Source organism: Eutrema salsugineum, unplaced genomic scaffold (genome assembly GCF_000478725.1).
Source record: "Eutrema salsugineum unplaced genomic scaffold, Eutsalg1_0 scaffold_19, whole genome shotgun sequence".
NCBI classification, from domain to species: domain Eukaryota; kingdom Viridiplantae; phylum Streptophyta; class Magnoliopsida; order Brassicales; family Brassicaceae; genus Eutrema; species Eutrema salsugineum.
In genome coordinates this window covers 1484246-1501347 of record NW_006256838.1, presented here as the reverse complement: position 1 = coordinate 1501347, position 17102 = coordinate 1484246, and the positions used below count along the sequence as shown (strand labels likewise).

The 17102-nt window shown below is 37.6% G+C and overlaps 5 protein-coding genes and 1 pseudogene across 7 annotated transcripts; 5 read left to right on the top strand and 1 right to left on the bottom strand.

Moving 5' to 3' along the window:
* Positions 1–1126: 1126 nt before the first annotated feature.
* On the bottom strand, positions 1127–3400 carry LOC112087138. Its single transcript, XM_024157148.1, has one exon. The coding sequence runs from the start codon at positions 3398–3400 to the stop codon at positions 1127–1129; it is 2274 nt and encodes a 757-aa protein (XP_024012916.1).
* Positions 3401–4686: 1286 nt separating this feature from the next.
* On the top strand, positions 4687–5567 carry LOC112087172 (F-box/LRR-repeat protein At3g59210-like). Its single transcript, XM_024157203.1, has 2 exons — positions 4687–4794; positions 4884–5567. Exon 2 carries the CDS (start codon positions 4914–4916, stop codon positions 5334–5336), a length of 423 nt encoding a protein of 140 aa, XP_024012971.1. The 5' UTR covers positions 4687–4794; positions 4884–4913; the 3' UTR covers positions 5337–5567.
* Positions 5568–6012: 445 nt separating this feature from the next.
* On the top strand, positions 6013–8193 carry LOC18020343 (F-box/LRR-repeat protein At3g59200). 2 transcript variants are annotated; one of them, XM_006402649.2, is made up of 4 exons: positions 6013–6100; positions 6319–7268; positions 7443–7583; positions 7676–8193. In XM_006402649.2, the coding sequence occupies exons 2-4, from the start codon at positions 6348–6350 to the stop codon at positions 8129–8131; spliced, it is 1518 nt and encodes a 505-aa protein (XP_006402712.2). In that variant the 5' UTR covers positions 6013–6100; positions 6319–6347; the 3' UTR covers positions 8132–8193. The 2 variants fall into 2 exon arrangements, with proteins under 2 accessions (XP_006402712.2, XP_024012961.1); XM_024157193.1 differs by having other exon boundaries at positions 6059–6100; positions 6302–7268.
* A 36-nt stretch (positions 8194–8229) lies between these two features.
* On the top strand, positions 8230–10482 carry LOC18020342 (F-box/LRR-repeat protein At3g59190). Its single transcript, XM_024157194.1, is given in 5 exon segments — positions 8230–9281; positions 9283–9526; positions 9606–9746; positions 9845–9997; positions 9999–10482. Coding segments are annotated over 5 exon segments (1491 nt in total). The 5' UTR covers positions 8230–8625; the 3' UTR covers positions 10296–10482.
* A 408-nt stretch (positions 10483–10890) lies between these two features.
* On the top strand, positions 10891–15519 carry LOC18020377 (F-box/LRR-repeat protein At3g59210). 2 transcript variants are annotated; one of them, XM_006402647.2, is made up of 8 exons: positions 10891–11011; positions 11170–12118; positions 12206–12346; positions 12427–13444; positions 13626–14092; positions 14428–14534; positions 14617–14760; positions 14850–15519. In XM_006402647.2, the coding sequence occupies exons 2-4, from the start codon at positions 11201–11203 to the stop codon at positions 12793–12795; spliced, it is 1428 nt and encodes a 475-aa protein (XP_006402710.1). In that variant the 5' UTR covers positions 10891–11011; positions 11170–11200; the 3' UTR covers positions 12796–13444; positions 13626–14092; positions 14428–14534; positions 14617–14760; positions 14850–15519. The 2 variants fall into 2 exon arrangements, with proteins under 2 accessions (XP_006402710.1, XP_024012963.1); XM_024157195.1 differs by having other exon boundaries at positions 12427–14092.
* On the top strand, positions 13408–15524 carry LOC18020376 (annotated as a pseudogene).
* Positions 15525–17102: the final 1578 nt, after the last annotated feature.

The following is a 17102-nucleotide window of genomic DNA, read 5'->3' as shown; positions in this document are numbered from 1 at the left end:
TAAACTTACATCCGGGAAATTTTTTGGGCCACAACAGCCGTAGAAGCAACCGTAATATTTCCGGCCCTTTTCCAGCGAGGAGTTGTCAGTTAAACACCCAATTGGAGCTATGCCGCAATAACAAACCTTTGGAATTCCCTTTTGTACAGGGCATGGAAGAATGGTCCTGACTCCATTGACTTCGGGTCCCCATCTAGTGGTCATCCCGTAGTCTTTCTTAGGCAAGACAGAAGAAGAGCCATCATTATTCTTTTCAGCCAATTTCGCGAGGGCTTTCTGATATTTATCAATGTTGCGGCGAGGGCTTTCTGAGGAAACCCTAAAAAACTATTTGGGGGAAAAAAATGGGAAAGAGAATAATTGGAGAAGAAGGGTTCGACCCTTGTCTATGAAAGAGAAAACGGTAAACGACAACTATGATGTCACCAGAAAAGTAAAGAGGAAAATAACATATAATATTATCCTCAGCCGCCATTCTCACGCGTGCATTTTCTGGTGAAAATAACATATAGTTGTACCTAGTTGTCCGGTTGTCCCAAATATGTCATAGTTGTCCTTTGGTTGATTTTTAAGTTTTTCCAGTTGTCCTTTATCAATTTTCCCGTTTTTTTAGTTGTCCCCTCAACCCTTGAAAATTGTATACCTGCCCCAAGGGTTTCGCTCCCATTCTTTTATATTTCCTATATTTTTACGTTTAGCCTCTTATAAGATGGAAACCATTGTCAAAAAATGCCTTATACCATAAGGGTTATTTCATTAGAAACACTAATGGTTTAGCTTATTTTCAGAAATTAGTTTAGGGCTATATTTGTTTAGTGTTTACTAATTAAAAGAAATAAGTTAAGGGTTTAGGTCTATATTTGCCCGAATTGTCCTAGTTGTTGTAATTTTCATAGTTGTCATAGTTGTCCTAGTTGTCCTAGTTGCCCGAATTGTCCTAGTTGTTGTAATTTTCATAGTTGTCATAGTTGCCCGAATTGTCCTAGTTGTTGTAATTTTCATAGTTGTCATAGTTGTCCTGTTGACATTCTCAAATAAATTACTCCAACATACATAGTATTGCAAGAAATCCAAGATAATGAAATCCAAAATAATACACCTAGTTGCTCTGAACCTCTTCACCCTCTTAACCCTCTTCGCCCTCTTCACCCTCTTCGCCCTCTTCACCCTCTCCTTGCCTTGGGTTTAGTGGTTCAAACCAACGGCCAATGTTTGTGTTTGGGTTGGCCTTCTGACTCCTGCGAGCTTCTCCGGTGGAAGGAAACCGCTTCTCCTTCTTTCTTCCTGATTTTTTGGTGTAGTCTGGTGGGTAAACAACTAAATTTCCAACCTCCTCAGGAATAATCCAAGTTGAATGATGCGGCACCATATAGATGGTTCGGCAATAAGCCAACGCCCAAGTATCAATCAAGTAGTACCTCGAGCATAAATCGAAATTGTGTATGTCTCTTCTTCTAGATGTCGTCCGCATCATTGCAATGGTTGCGGTTATTGCATGCACACATGGAATCTTATCTATATCAAACATCCGACACTCACAACTTTTTGTTACCAAATTGACCAGATAGCTCTTCCCATCAAGTCCAACCACACTGTACTCAAGCTCAGGAACATTTAGCTCAGTCACAGTTAACGCTGTCGCTATTGCACATTGGATATGCAACTGATTTTCCACATATGGCACCAATTTCTTTGAATACGATGCACCAGCAATGTCTTCCCTATGCCTGTTGAACCACTCAGACACTTTTTCAATATACGCATCAATCAACGGCAATAATGCATACTTTCTAGCTTTCTTGAAGACACTGTTCATAGATTCACAGGCGTTGCTTGTGTCCAAGTTATACTTGTCTTCTTTGAAGTAGCACCTTGCCCATTTCTCGAGAGGAAGACCATTCTCTAAGTACTCCGCAGCTTTGGGAAACATTCTACCAAATTCGGTATATGCACTTAGAAACTCACTTTCGGTGTACTTGTGAGCGCAGTCAATGAATTTTTTTGAGCACAAATCTTTCCAACCATTGGCTGCTTTAACCCTCACATTCCGAGACAGGTGCCAAACACAAAATCCATGCTGAGACTGAGGGTACACCTCTTGCACTGCCTTTGCTATGCTTGTGTGTCTGTCACTCATAAAAACAATCTCAGGATTATCTGGTATAACAGTTTTGAGCATCTCTAAAAACCACCTCCAACTAGCATCTTTCTCACTATCGATTACACCCATTGCAATGGGATAATGGTGATGATTAGGATCCTGAGCTGTGGCAAATACAAGCATACCACCATAAACATTCTTAAGAAATGTTGCATCCACAACTATGACTTTTCTCATTGATCTAAACCCTTCAATGCTGGGACCCAAAGCCACAAAAAGATACTTGAACTTATTATTAGCATCCACTTCCACGCTCGTCACTGTACCGGGGTTCACCAGCTTCAGCATGTACAAATAAGAATGCAATCTTTGAAAGCTCTCAGCCGGACTACCCCTCACTTGACTAATAGCGAGTTTTTTCCCTCTCAATGCAGTAGAGTACGACACATTCACATGAGCTTCAGTTTGAACAACCTTTACTATATTTCTAGGAGCGGGTGTATCCACTACACCTGGATACGAAGCACGCAAAACATCTGCTACTACTTGTGGAGTGCCTTTTCTTTTATTCTCAAGTGTGCTGGTAAGGACCCGAGAGCAACAATGCTTATTCCTGTAAACTCGAAGGCTGAAATAAGTTGAATCCTTCATTCTTACAGCATGTAAATACCATGAACAACCATGTTCAGCTTGACGGCATTTTAGAATGAGTCGCCCAGGATCAGACTTCACAGTTTTAACCTCAAAACATCCCTTATGCGAAGCTCTGTCAACCAATACTCGCAACGCCTCTTTCGACCTAAATTCTTGATGTTTCTCAAAACCAGCACCATCATCCCATTCAATAACAAACTGCTGAGTTGGTTCTACTCGCCCTGCAGGCTCTACGTGATCATCCTCATCCATAATATACTCTGCAGGCTCTACATGTGCATGATCATCCGGTTTTGAAACAACATCATCGATCACCATCTGTTTCTCAGTCTCTGCCACGACCACAATAGCAAGTTCATTCTGTTCTTTCCCTGCTTCTACCGGTGTGTAAGTAGTCATCCCTTCCTTAATATCAAGCATATTATCCCCTGTTGCTAGCTCATCACTCTGATCTTCCATTATCTCCACATTCAACACAGATCTAAGTCCATCTTTGTCCAGAGTTGTTAGATAGACATACACATCACCATCATCAACAATACGTGACTCATTGCGTGGCTTAGCTACCAATGGAATGTAGCTTAACTTGAGCTTCTTTGTACTATCGTTTATCCCAATCTTCTTGCATATACCATCTACAACCATCGAATAGGTTACCTCGTCGATAGATTTTTTAAATGATATAGCATAGATGGAACTCCTTGAAATCCATTTAAACTCTTCTCTTTCCTTAAAATAACATCCTCCATACTCAAAATGTATGTTTGTGTGGCCGCTCATCCTCTTCTGTTCATAAATACAAAAAAAAAAGGCTTTTACGATTTACAGAAAATTAAAATTTACTCACAGTTATACCAATTGTACCAGTTGTCCCACATATCTCTTTAAGTTATCCCAATTGTACCAGTTGTCCCATTTCATTCAGTTTTCCCAATTGTACCAGTTGTCCCACATATCTCATTCAGTTATCCTAATTGTACCAGTTGTCCCATTTCATTCAGTTTTCTTAATTGTACCAGTTGTCCCACATATCTCATTCAGTTATCCCAATTGTACCAGTTGTCCAATTTCATTCAGTTATCCCAATTATACCAGTTGTCCCCTTTCATTTAGTTATCCCAATTATACCACTTCTCCTAATTCATTAAGTTATCCCTATTGTACCAGTTGTCCCATTTCATTCAGTTACCAATTGTACCAGTTGTCCCGTTTCCCACAGATTCACTATTTGTACGATTCAGCTCGATTCAAATCGATTCTACCGCACCACGTTACATTTTAACACAGAGAAAACTAAATCAACCTATATAAGTAACTAAACTATCCAATGTGCAACCTAAACAAACCGAAATTGACAAATCGATTGAAAAATTGAAAAATCCCCAAAATACAGAATATGTTCACCTTAAAGCGAAATGGCGGAGGAGAAATGAGTTACGGAGAATAACCCGACTTCAGAGGATGCCGGCGCACCGCTACGAACGAAAATAAGCAACAGTTTACAAGATCCGAGCAGATCGATCGATATCTGGGTTTAAGGTTTTCGTTTGAGCTTTTAGGGTTTACATACGCGGGATGGAGATTTTGATTTCCCTAATTTTCGGTTCAATATACCCAGAAATTCTGATAATACCCGAAATTGATTTGTTGGTTTGGTTTTTCGATTTCAATTTTCAATTTTCAGTTAACTCGATTTTTTAAAAAAAACACCAAAATTCATCACAATTCAAGAATGCCATCATCTCCCTTCATTAAGGGTAAAATGGGCATATCACACCTATTATGGCACTCAGACTCATTTGTGGCACAAGAGATTTTTTTTTCCTAATTTATGGCTTCTCAGCCATTAATTCTAACGTAGAACTCAAATACCATTTTTTCTTTTTCATTTTCAGGTCCTTATTTTCTGCTGTAAAGCACCAAAACCAGTCTTCAATAACCTGATTCATTTAACAATTGAGACTGACCAAGACGTGGAATGGGAAGCATTGCCGAATCTACTCAAGAATTGTCCAAATCTAGAAACACTCGTCTTCGAAGTACCAGCAGATATCCTTTTCCTGCGTCAGCTGACCCTTTTTTTGTCATACAGACTCTCTAAAAAAACGTTTTCTTTATTATACTTCAGGGACTCCATTACGGAGATACAAATCAATGTATGGACGAGGATTACCGTTTCAAAGATACAAACAAATGTTGGGAGAAAGATGCGGACAGGTGTGTGTGCAAGCCTTGGTATGGCACTCCTAGTTGGCTATCATCAAGTCCGGTGAAGATGCTAAAGGTATTGAAGTTTGGAGAAATCACTAATTACAAAGATGACATGGATAAGCAGATGGATCTGATCAAGTACTTCGTGGAAACGATGCCGAATCTTGAACAAGTGATATTATACTACGATACTCCAATTGATTTCGATCTGAGAATCGTATCAACTCAATTTCAGATGCTTGAAAAAGTTGCCTCAACCAAATGCAAGATCCAAGTAATCTCTGATAACATCAGCTTCTCAACTAATGTGCACTCTTCCTCATCGACAAGAAGTGGACTCGTCTTCTTCAAAAACACCTTCCCGGTTTGAAGACCATCCTGCATCATCTCAGAGTCGATTAACAAAACCTTGGTTGTTAGTTTTAGTCTGGTCTCTTCCTCTTTTAGTTTCTCAATATGTATTATCTCGGTATGCGCAAGTTTTTGTAGACTTTGCTGCGAGGTCTAAAGCGTCAAGCAAGCTTCTCTGGTTTTCGGTGTTTAAAATGACTTTTTTTATACAGTATGCTCTTGTCTTTGTCCATTAACCGGTCTCGCAACTCTGAGTTTTTATATCATAATACTCTCTCTGTTTTTTATAAACTGTTTTAAAGGTTTATTTGTTTTACAATGTAAGTTGTTTTCACATTTTTATGTAACTTTTATCTATATTGAATATTGTGCGACCAATTAGATTATGTAATTTTTTGATGATTGGTTAAAATAAATTTAATTTATATATTAAATAATATTTTTAAAGAAAAGTAATTTTTTTAATAATTGTACTTGATAGTTGTGCTTTTAGCCAAAACAGCTTACAAAAAAAAGGAAGGATAGATTATGATAATTTGCGTATAATTAGGAGAAAATTGTTGACGTATTATGTAATTTTACTAAATTTAAGAACCAAAATTGGAGACCGGTTATTGGAACCTCTCACCACATATACGTTGTCGTTTAGCATTGGAATTCACCCATCCCGCCACATTGCTCTCTCTCACTAGCGGCAACGATAAACCCTAATTTTCATTTTAACGTTTCGTCCCACTCACAAAGTACTCGACAATCTGGTGATTTTTATGATGGGGGCACCAAGTAAGTTTCATCATTTCTTCTTCTGATCCTTGTCTTCACGCAGTGACTGTTTGTAACTGTTATCCAGCAATTAGCTTTCTCTCCAGTTTGGAATCTTAAGGGAATATTACGGTTGTGTAAAAAGACAATACATTGGAACTGTTTTGCCATTCTAAAATTGTCTTATTTGGAATGTTTTGCGTTATTCTGAAATTTCTATAGTTCTTGTAATTGTTTAGGTTGTAAGTGTTGATCTTCTGTTCAAGAGATGGGTTTTGTCTCAAGAGATATAATCAGCGGTCTGCCAAATCCTCTGATTTCCCACATCTTGTCTTTCCTTCCCACAAAAGAAGCAGTTTCAACATCGGTTCTTGCTAAAAGGTGGCGTTTTTTGTTTGCGTCAGTAACAAATCTTGATTTTGAAAGCGGTGATGATGAGAATAGTACAAGCTTTATGGAATTTGTGGATAGAGTATTGGCTTTGCAAGGGAATGCTCCGTTAAGCAAATTCTCTCTAAACTGTTCTGATTATCCTGATCCAGATCGTGTCAATGGTTGGATACTCAATGTCTTGAGACGCGGTGTTTCAGAACTCGATCTAAGCCTCTCGGAATATCCTTTGCCTCCCAAGATCTTTGTTAGCAAGACACTGGTTAGGCTGAAATTAGGACCGGCAGATGATCTCAGTTTCAGTATCGATGTGAAAAATGTGTTTCTTCCAATGCTTAAGACTCTCGATATTGATTCAGTTGTCTTTGAAGAGAGAGGTTTTGGGTTTGTAAAGCTTCTTGCTGGCTGTCCCGTGCTTGAGGAACTAGTTATGATGAATATCGGGTGGGAAGATTGGAAGTTTTGCTCTGTGCTTGTCAAAACCCTTAAGAGACTAACTTTTTTCTCTGAGGACACTTATGAAAATCCAAAGAGCGTCTCATTTGATACTCCAAACCTTGAATACTTGGAATATTCTGACAGTACTGCGGACAAGTATCCGAAAGTGAATTTCAGTTCGCTTGTTGAAGCTCATATCGGCATTCGACTCACAGAAGATCAGAGTGGAGATGCAAACTTTTCAGAAGACAGCTATTTCTCGGAAGGTGATGAGGAGAAAGAGATGGTTGGTAATGCAACGGAGTTTCTTATGGGAATATGCAATGTTAAGATCCTCTATTTATCTGCCAAAGCTCTTGAGGTTTGTATGCCAATTCCCATCTAAGCCCTAATTTTCAACTAATACTTGGAAAGATTAAGAAAGCAAACAACCTTAAATTCTAATATCCTTACTTCAGTTAGTGTAAACATTGGTTATAATGGCTTCAGTTAGTGATCACAAGTGCGTTGATTTGGTTTTTTGTTGTTGTTTCAGGTACTTACTTATTGCTGTAAAGCAATGCCGGTATTCAACAACCTGATTCAACTAACGATTGAGAGTAACTCGGAAATTGGATGGGATTCACTGCCAGGTCTGCTCAAGAATTGTCCCAGTCTAGAAACCCTTGTTTTAAAGGTATAATAAAAAAAACCCATTAAAAACATCTTTGTTTATCAGTCAAATGAAAACAAATCCAAGTTTGAAACCTTTCTCTTATGCTTCTCCAGGGTCTTGTCCACAAACTTAACAAGGGATGTGGGGACATGTGCTGCTGTAAACGTCCGAAGCATCCTTCTTGCCTTTCATCTTCTCCGGTGAAGGTGGTAAAAATATTAATGTGTGAAGACTACGATGAGGACATGATGGAAATGGAGCAGATGAAGCATTTCTTGAAGAAAATGCCGTGTCTTGAACAGTTGATGGTATACTACAATACATCATATGACCCGTCTGTGTTAGAATTATCCAAGAAGCTTCAGAAGATTAATGGAATAGCCTCAGCAAAGTGCAAGATCCACGTAATCTCTCAGAATCTTAGTTTGTCATCTACTGTGCCTTGTTCCTTGACAATGAAATGGTCTACTGCTCCTCCAGAAGAAGAAAAGTCATGGCCTACTACTCCTCCAAAAAAAGAATATTCCTGGTATCCTTCAGAAGATGAAGATGAATATTCCTGGCTTTGATCTAAACTCCTTTGTTTCTGTAGTTTGTTCTCTGTTTAGCATCTTGGTTTAAAGACCGGTGTTTGATGCTCTTGTCCTTTTTGAAGCTGCAAATCTTAAAAGTTTCTGTGTTGTTTTTGTTTCAGTTGTGTTGAAACGTTTGTCCTTCTTTCTCTTCATAACTCAAATCAAATTGAAAACTACTGTATGTTTCAACAGAACCCGTTTTATGTACTAAATTGAGATTGGTATTGTCGTTCGTTTTGATGAGAACAATTGTATTTAAGTTGAGTTCCCTTTTAGGGTTATTGGCTTCTGCAAATTTAGACAACTTTATATCTATTCCTCTTCTCTCGCCGACTTTCTTTCTCCACTCTCACTCTCTTCTCTTCTCTTCTCTTCTTCATTTCTCGTCTCCTCAATCTGAATAGATCTTGATTCTATCAAAATCTTCTCATCGGCTTACGTACACAAGCTCACATCATCTTCCAGGTCTTAACTCTTGATTTATCTCAATGAACTCGAAAAAGATTGATTTTGGTTCCAACGATTTGATCAGCAGTCTACCAGACGCTCTTGTTTGCCACATTTTGTCCTTCCTCTCCACAAAAGATGCTGCTTTGACTTCAGCTCTCTCGAAAAGGTGGAGGAATCTGTTGGCTTTTGTACCAATTCTAGATTTGGATAACTCCATCTATGATTATCCTAAAATGGGTAGACGGAAAAGGCTACAGATGCGTACAAGTTTTAAGGTTTTTGTGGATAGAGTTATGGCTTTGCAAGGGAATGCTACGTTAGAAAAATTCTCTTTAAGGTGTAGAACTGGTCGGGATCCATCTCGTGTCAATAGCTGGATACTCAAGGTGTTGGAGCGTGGTGTCATAGATCTTGATTTGTACATCTTTAAGGCTTTAAATTATCTGCTGCCTCCAAAGGTCTTGATGGTCAAGACATTGGTTAGGCTGAAAGTAGAAGGTGCAGGTGATCTCACCATTGACGTGGAAGAATTTTTTCTTCCAAAGCTCAAGACTTTGCATTTTCTTGATGTTACGTTCGAAAAGAGTGGCGCTGCGTTTGCTAAGCTGATTTCTGGTTGTCATTTGCTTGAGGAGTTAGTTATGGTTGAGGTGAGGTGGAAACTTTGGGAACGTTGCTCTGTGTTTAACCCAACTGACAATTGATTATCACCACAGCCGATTTGATGAGAATCCAAACAGTATTTCATTTGATACTCCCAATCTCTATTTAATGTATACTGATGCTGTTGCGGTCAAGTATCCAGAAGTGAAACTTGATTCTCTTGTTGAAGCTAGCCTCCGTCTTGGAAAGAAACGTCGTAAGATCGAAAATGCGGCAGATTTTCTTACAGGAATTAGCAATGTTAAGATCCTTTACCTATCATTTGAGACTCTTAAGGTATGTTATTGTAACATTGCGCAAGAGGTTTTTGAGTTAGTGATGGCAAATGAGTGTGATGATTTGGTTTTTCTTACAGGTACTTAATTATCGCTGTAACAAAATACCAGTCTTCAACAACCTGATGCATTTAACTATTGAGACCCACCAAGATGATAGATGGGAATCATTGCTGGATATTCTCGAGAATTCTGCAAATCTTGAAACCCTCACTTTCGAAGTACCAACACTTGTCATTTTCCTTCATCAGCTGACACTTTTTTTTGTTTTCATAGCACAGTTAAATTCTGAAAATCTGTTTCCTTGATTATTTTGCAGGGACTCCATTACAAAGATACAAATAATTGTCAAATTGAGGAATTCAGTTGCAGAGATACAAACAAATGCTGGGACTATAATGGCTGTTGTATTTGCAAACCTTGGGAAGGCACTCCTATTTGCATATCATCAAGTCCGGTGAAGATGCTTGAAGGTATTCAAGTTTGGGGAAATCCCTTACGCAGATGACTTTGAGAAGCAGACGGAGATGATCAAGTACTTCTTGGAGACAATGCCGAATCTTGAACAAGTGATATTATACTACGATACTCCATTTGATGTCGATCTGAAAATAGTATCAACTCAATTTCAGATGCTTGAAAAAGTAGCCTCACCCAAATGCAATATCCAAGTAATCTCTGATAACATCAGCTTCTCAACTATTGTGCACTCTTCCTCATCGAGAAGAAGTGGTGGACTCGTCTTCTTCAAAAACACCTTCCCGGTTTGAAGACCATCCTGCATCATCTCAGAGCCGATTAGCAAAACCTTGGTTGTTAGTTTTAGCCTTTAGCTTGAACAACACTAGCAGATATGTAGTTTAGTCTCTGTTCTGTCACCTACCTCTTTTACCAATTTGGAAGCCATTGGATTTGCTGCAAGTTTTTTGTAAAAATAGTTTGCATTTTAAACTCTAAGCAAGCTTATGTTGCGTATGTTGTTTAAAAGACTTTTTGTATTATGCTTTGTCTGTGTCCTTGTCATAATGTGTTTATCAGTTTAATGACTGGTTAATAACCTAACTTTTGAAGAAGTCACTGTTAGTCTGTTATTAATTACTTGATTAGATCACGGCGCTTCTTGATCAAATTATGATTAATGAAATTTGGCTTGGGTTTCGCAGATGATCAGATATAAATGTGGTTTTGTTACGCAGTTTTATGTGGTTTAACCAACCGGTATGATTTAATATTCAATTTTGAAATGTTCCATTAAATAAAAGTCAATACGTTTGAAAGTGACTTCTTCTTCATTTCACCGAACAAGAATCATTATCAACAATATCTTTTAGTGAAGGAACCAAAGTGAATATAATATTCATTTTTAATACCAAATTGTAAATCACTGTCCAGGAATTACATAAAAATCCTTGTTTTCTTTATCCACCACAGTCTGATTGAATTTGCAGATTTATTTTGATGGACTCTGCTTCCACATCCAACGCAGGTAAGTTTTCTGATCTAGTTATTTTTCCCCTCATGATTCCTAACCGAACCTTACGATTCCGATTGTGTAAAGGAAAAGACTTTGAAACTAGTTTGGAGTTTAGGACAGTGTACTTTGAGTTTAGCTTCTGAAATCCTCCTATTGGGTATATTGTTCAGGTTTGTAATTGCTGATCTGTCTCAGAAAAATATGGATGATTGTTCCAAAGATGTAATCAACGGTTTACCAGACAATCTTCTTTGCCAAATCTTGTCCAACTTGTCTACAAAAGAAGCTGCTTTGACATCACTTCTCTCAAAAAGGTGGAGGTATCTGTTTGCCCTTGTACCAGATCTTGAATTCGATGACGTATTCTCTCTGCATCCCCAAGACAAGGCGAGTTTTATAGATTTTGTGGATAGAGTATTGGAATTGCGAGGGAAAGATCATGTTAACAAGTTCTCTCTAAAATGTGGAGATGGTATTTTGGATGAAGACGTCTTCCCTTGGATATCAAATGTGCTAAGACATGGTGTATCGGATCTTGTGTTACATGTCTCTCCCGCATTGGTTTATTGGTTGCCCTCAAAGGTTTTTGCCAGTAAGACACTTGTTAGGCTGAAAATAGGACCTGAAGATGGTCCCAGAGTTAAGCTGAGAAATGTTTGTCTCCCAAAGCTTAAGACTCTGAATCTGGATTCAGTTGTGTTTGAAGATGGTGAGATTGGGTTTGCAAAGCTTCTTTCTGGTTGTCCCGTGCTTGAGGAATTAGGTTTGCGTAATCTTGCGTGGGTTTATTGGGATTCTTGCTCTGTGGCTTCCAAAACCCTCAAGAGACTAAGGCTATGTTGTACAGACTATGGTAAAAGTCCGAAGAGTGTGTCATTTGATACTCCGAATGTTGTCCACTTAGAATATTCAGATTATATTGCGCACAAGTATCCAAAATTGAATCTTGATTCGCTAGTTGAAGCTAGTATCAGTTTTCGGATTACAGAAGATCAGAGATCAAATGTGAGAAATGCATCGGATGGTGATGAGGAAACAGAGATGGTTGGTAACGCAAAAAGGCTTCTTATGGGAATAAGCAATGTGAAGATCCTTCACTTATCTTTTGACACTCTTGAGGTATGTGAATCTAACATTACTTAAGGGTTTTGCTTAACTAGTGATTGGAAATGAGTGATAATCTCGTTGATTCTTGTTTTGTTTCAGACACTTAATCTTTGCTGTGAAGTGATACCGATATTCAACAACTTGACTCATTTAACTATTGAGAGTAATCCGGAAGTAGGATGGGATACATTGCCAGGTCTGCTGAAGAATTGTCCAAATCTTGAAACCCTTGTCTTCCAGGTAAACAAATCATTCCATGGAAAAAGAATCTGTTGACGCATTTTACAGTAAAGTTTGAGATGTTATCCTTTATCTTTTAGGGACTCCTTCACAAAGCTACGGATAGATGTGGGGATGTGTGCGTATGCCAAGGTTTGGATAGTAATCCTTGTTCTCTATCATCAAGTCGGGTGAAGTTTATAAAGATAATGATATTTGGAGAAACTGGTGATGATGAGATGGAGATGAAGCAGATTAAGCATTTCTTGGCGAAAATGCCAAATCTTGAAGAACTGACGATTTACTACAACACATCAATCGAAGTTGATATGGTTCACTTATCTAGCCAACTTCAGATGCTTCCTGGAGTTGCTTCACTCAAGTGCAAGATCCAAGTAATCTCTGATAACCTCAGCTTATCGATTACTTTTCCCATCTCCTTATCGACTGGATTTGCACTGATCATCTAAAAGTAGTTTTCCGGTTTCTCAAACTCAAATAAGGGTTATACCCTTTTTACTATTTGGAAGCTAATGGATGTTGTTTAAAACTATCTCGTAAAACCTCGTTTATCATCCTTATTTGATAAATCTTATTTCACTTTCCAAAATTTGACAACTTTTTCTCTACATGTTACAGTATATGATTCACACATCTCTCCCCTTTTGTAAAGGCAGACATGTGCATCTCTCATTCTAAATGTGTGTCAGTGGTAGTGTGTATTGAATTATGGGTTTCTGCGACAGAGGGTAATGTTGAAAGTGAAAACTTCTTTTCACTAAACAAGAAGAAACTATTAGCAAATATGTTTAAGGAAAGAGCCCTTTTTCAAAAAAAAAATATATATATATTTTTAAGGAAAGGCAGCAAAAGCAATGTCTTTTAGTATGTGAATGCGCATTTTTGTAGTCTTGGACGGTAAATGCGCATTTTCATAGCTTTCGCTTTTATAATGTTTTCAAAACGTTTTCTATTACCAAATTGCTACACCACTTTTGGCCAAGAGTGCATCAATATAAAACTCCTAATTTTCTTGTTCCACTTTCCCAATGAACTCGCACCCGTCACTTTGAAGTTGTAGGGTGATTTTGATGGGCTCAACTTTCACACCTAAAGCAAGTAAGTTTTCTCATCTCTTCTTTTAATCCTGTAGTGTTCCCATAGGAACCTGATTTTTTCTCCTCGTGAGTCCTAAGCGAACCTTACGATTCCGATTGTGTAAAGAAAAAGACCTTGAAACTAATTTGGACTACGTTTTGAGTTCATCTGCTGAAATCCTCTTGTTGGATATATTGTTCAGGTCTGTCTAAAAAAGACATGGATGATTGTTCCAAAGATTTTATTAGCGCTTTACACGACAGTGTTCTTTGTCAAATCTTGTCCAATCTGTCTACAAAAGAAGCTGGTTCGACATCAATTCTCGCAAGAAGGTGGAGGTATCTGTTTGCTTATGTACCAGATCTTGATTTCGATGACTCTTCCTCTCTGGATCCCACGAGTTTCGCAAAATTTGTGGATAGAGTATTGGAATTGGGGAAAGATTGTGTACTCAACAAGTTCTCTCTAAAAAGTGGAAAAGATATCTGGGGGTGGGGAAGTAAAGTCTCCTCTTGGATATCAAAGGTGTTGGAACGTGGTGTATCAGATCTTGATCTACATTTCTCTCCTGAAATTTATTCTCCGTTGCCTTCTAAGATTTTTAAGAGCAAGTCACTGGTTAGGCTGAAAATAGGACCTGAAGGTGGTCCTAGTCGTCAACTGAAAAAGGTTTGTCTTCCAAAGCTCAAGACTCTGCATCTAGATTCATTTATGTTTGAAGAGGATGCGATGGGGTTTCCAAAGCTTCTTTCTGGTTGTCCCGTGCTTGAGGAATTAGGTTTGCCTAATCTCAGGTGGGGTTATTGGGAGTCATGCTCTGTGTCTTCCAAAACACTCAAAAGACTAATCCTATGTAGTTTCAAGCTTTTATAAAAATCCCAAGAGTGTATCATTTGATACTCCAAATGTTGTCTACTTGGAATATTCTGATTATCTTGCGCTCAAGTATCCAATAGTTAATTTCGTTTGACTGGTTGAAGCTCATATCGATATTCGGATTACAGAAGAACAAAAGGGAAATGTGAGAATTGAATCATTTGGTGATGAGGAAACAAATATTATGGGAATATGCAATGTGAAGACCCTTTACATATCTTACAGAACCCTTGAGGTATGTGAATCTAACATTACATTACTTTTAAGGGTTTTTAGTTTTTTTGGAAATGAGTGATAATCTTGTTGTTTTGATCCAGACACTTAACCACTGCTGTGAAGCGATACCGGTATTCAACAAGTTGACTCATCTATATATTGACTCACATAGCCCGTTAGTAGGATGGGAATCATTGCCAGATCTTCTCAGGAATTCTCCAAACCTTGAAAACATTGTCTTCCAAGTAAACAAATCAAACCCCTTGGTAAAGGATTCTGTTGACTCATTTTACATTAATAGTGTTTGAGATGTTTCTTTTATGCATGTTTTTAGGGGCTCCATCACAGTATTACAAATTGATGTGGGGATGTGTGTTTGTGTAAGAAAATTAAAAGAAGTCCTTCTTCCCTATCAGAATGTCCGGTGAAGTCTCTAACGATATTGAATTTTGGAGAAGCCTATGACTCAGATGATGACGAATTGGAGATGGAGAATCAGTTCAAGAATATCAAGCATTTCTTGAAGAAATTGCCGAATCTTGAACAACTCATGATATACTACAATTCACCGATCAATGATCATCTGGCTGAAGTATCAAGCCGACTTCAGAAGCTTGAGAAAGTAGCTTCACGCAAGTGCACGATCCAAGTTATCTCTGATAAAATCAGCTTTACGAGTACTGTTCCCAATTCCTTAACGACGAAATTTGGGAAACTGCTCCTCTAGAAGAACCTTTCTGGTTTCTCAACTCCTTTTGGAATCACTCATGCGGTCATGCCACTTTTACCATTTGGAGGCTATGAATGTGTCTCTTAACTACAAGTATCTGTAGTTACTAAAAATATCTGAAAACTCAAATCAATATCCTCTTGTTTCTGTTGTTTGTAATTTGCTGCTAGGCATCCTTGTGTGTCTATGTTTTTGTTGTGAGAAAGTTGAGTTCACGTTTTGCTTTGTATCTCCTGTTGTTGCGTAAAATGTTATATGGAGACCTATCTTGTCATACAAGTAATTGTTAGCTTGTTGTTTCTCGATTGAGTGGAAGAGAAAATAAAAAAAAATCTCTGTTTCTCTCAAGCTGTTGCACTTCAGAGGGTTCAACATGTGATACTGCATCTTGTAAATGGTGTGAACGAATGGCTTTCTCTCTTTCCCTCTCACAAAGAAAGTCAATCATGAACCTAATTTGTGAGAAACAAAACAATGTTGGGTTAGTGTTATTGGGCCAAATTAGAGGAACAGGTATAAATGGTAGGCCATTGACTCTATTTTGGATAACAGAAGATGTTAAATAAAGTCAAATCAAAGTACAACTATGCTCACATCATCTCTCTCATATATATATATTCACACAATTACACACATCTCTCCCTCTCTCTATCGATGTGTATTCTTGGGATCATGTGTGATAGAGAGGGTAATAAGTGGGAAAGAAGAAGCCACAGCTCTAGGAAATGGTGGAAGCACCAACAAAAGAGCTTCTGAAAGTATTGACTTTGGAACTTTTTCATTAAACTAGATTCAGTACACCCTAGATGTGAAATCTTCTTTTGTTCTCACCTTTCCACACAACAAGAATCAATAAATATCAATATCTTAAGTAAAGAAGTTGTGTCCTATTTTAGTTTGGAATATACATATGGTCCCATTAGAGCACATAGAGAGTATAAATATGTTCTCATTGCTTGCTTTTAGTGTTTCCGTTCAATTCAACCACAATAAGTTCAAGATCAATATGGAAAAACTCAAAAGATCTAAGATCTTTTAAATCATCTTGAAATTATTCATATCTTTAAATTTAATGTTTCGTATATATCCTTTGAATAAAATGCGGAGGTTCATACTTGGAGGGGACATCAAATCATCCACCATATATATATATATATATTTTTTTAGCCGAATCATCCACCATATTTTATTTTTATACATATATCTACAACAACTGCACATGCGATTTATCTATAGGTTGAACAATATTCAATATTAGTCTTTTTAGAGCCTGGCAATGAAGAATAGTAAAATTGTCCTTATTAGCTGGTTAAGCAGCCACTTTTCTTATTAAACGTATGACAACGAACATTTTTTCTTTAATTATCATTATTCGTTTCAATTAATCGGAAAGTTAGGTTTGAGTCGTTTGAAATACATTGTTTTATATCAATATATTTAGATGTAGTGTGAACACTCAATGAAAAAACATTTAATTGTGGTCAAAACATTGTCGGCACTTCCAGAGTACAAATTTTTAGATAAATAATTTTTTTCCTTATACCTATTGTCTTACACGGGTCTACACCTGACCATCGTAAAACCTAATTTTACATATATTGCATAGAAAGTGATAAGAAAAAAAAAATGGTGTGAATGAATCATTATTTCGCAATATCGTTTAGACTTTTAATCTCAAACAGTTGACTTGCAAAATAATTTGACGGCCTAATCATTGCTACATCCAGAGCGTGAAAAGTGAATGAGTGAATGTTAGAGCAAATATAACGATGACGAAGCATAATCTTCTTTTTTCTTTTTTTTGAGAAAGTGTAAGAAGCATATAATTCTTTTGAAACTACCTTTAACATTTTCAGT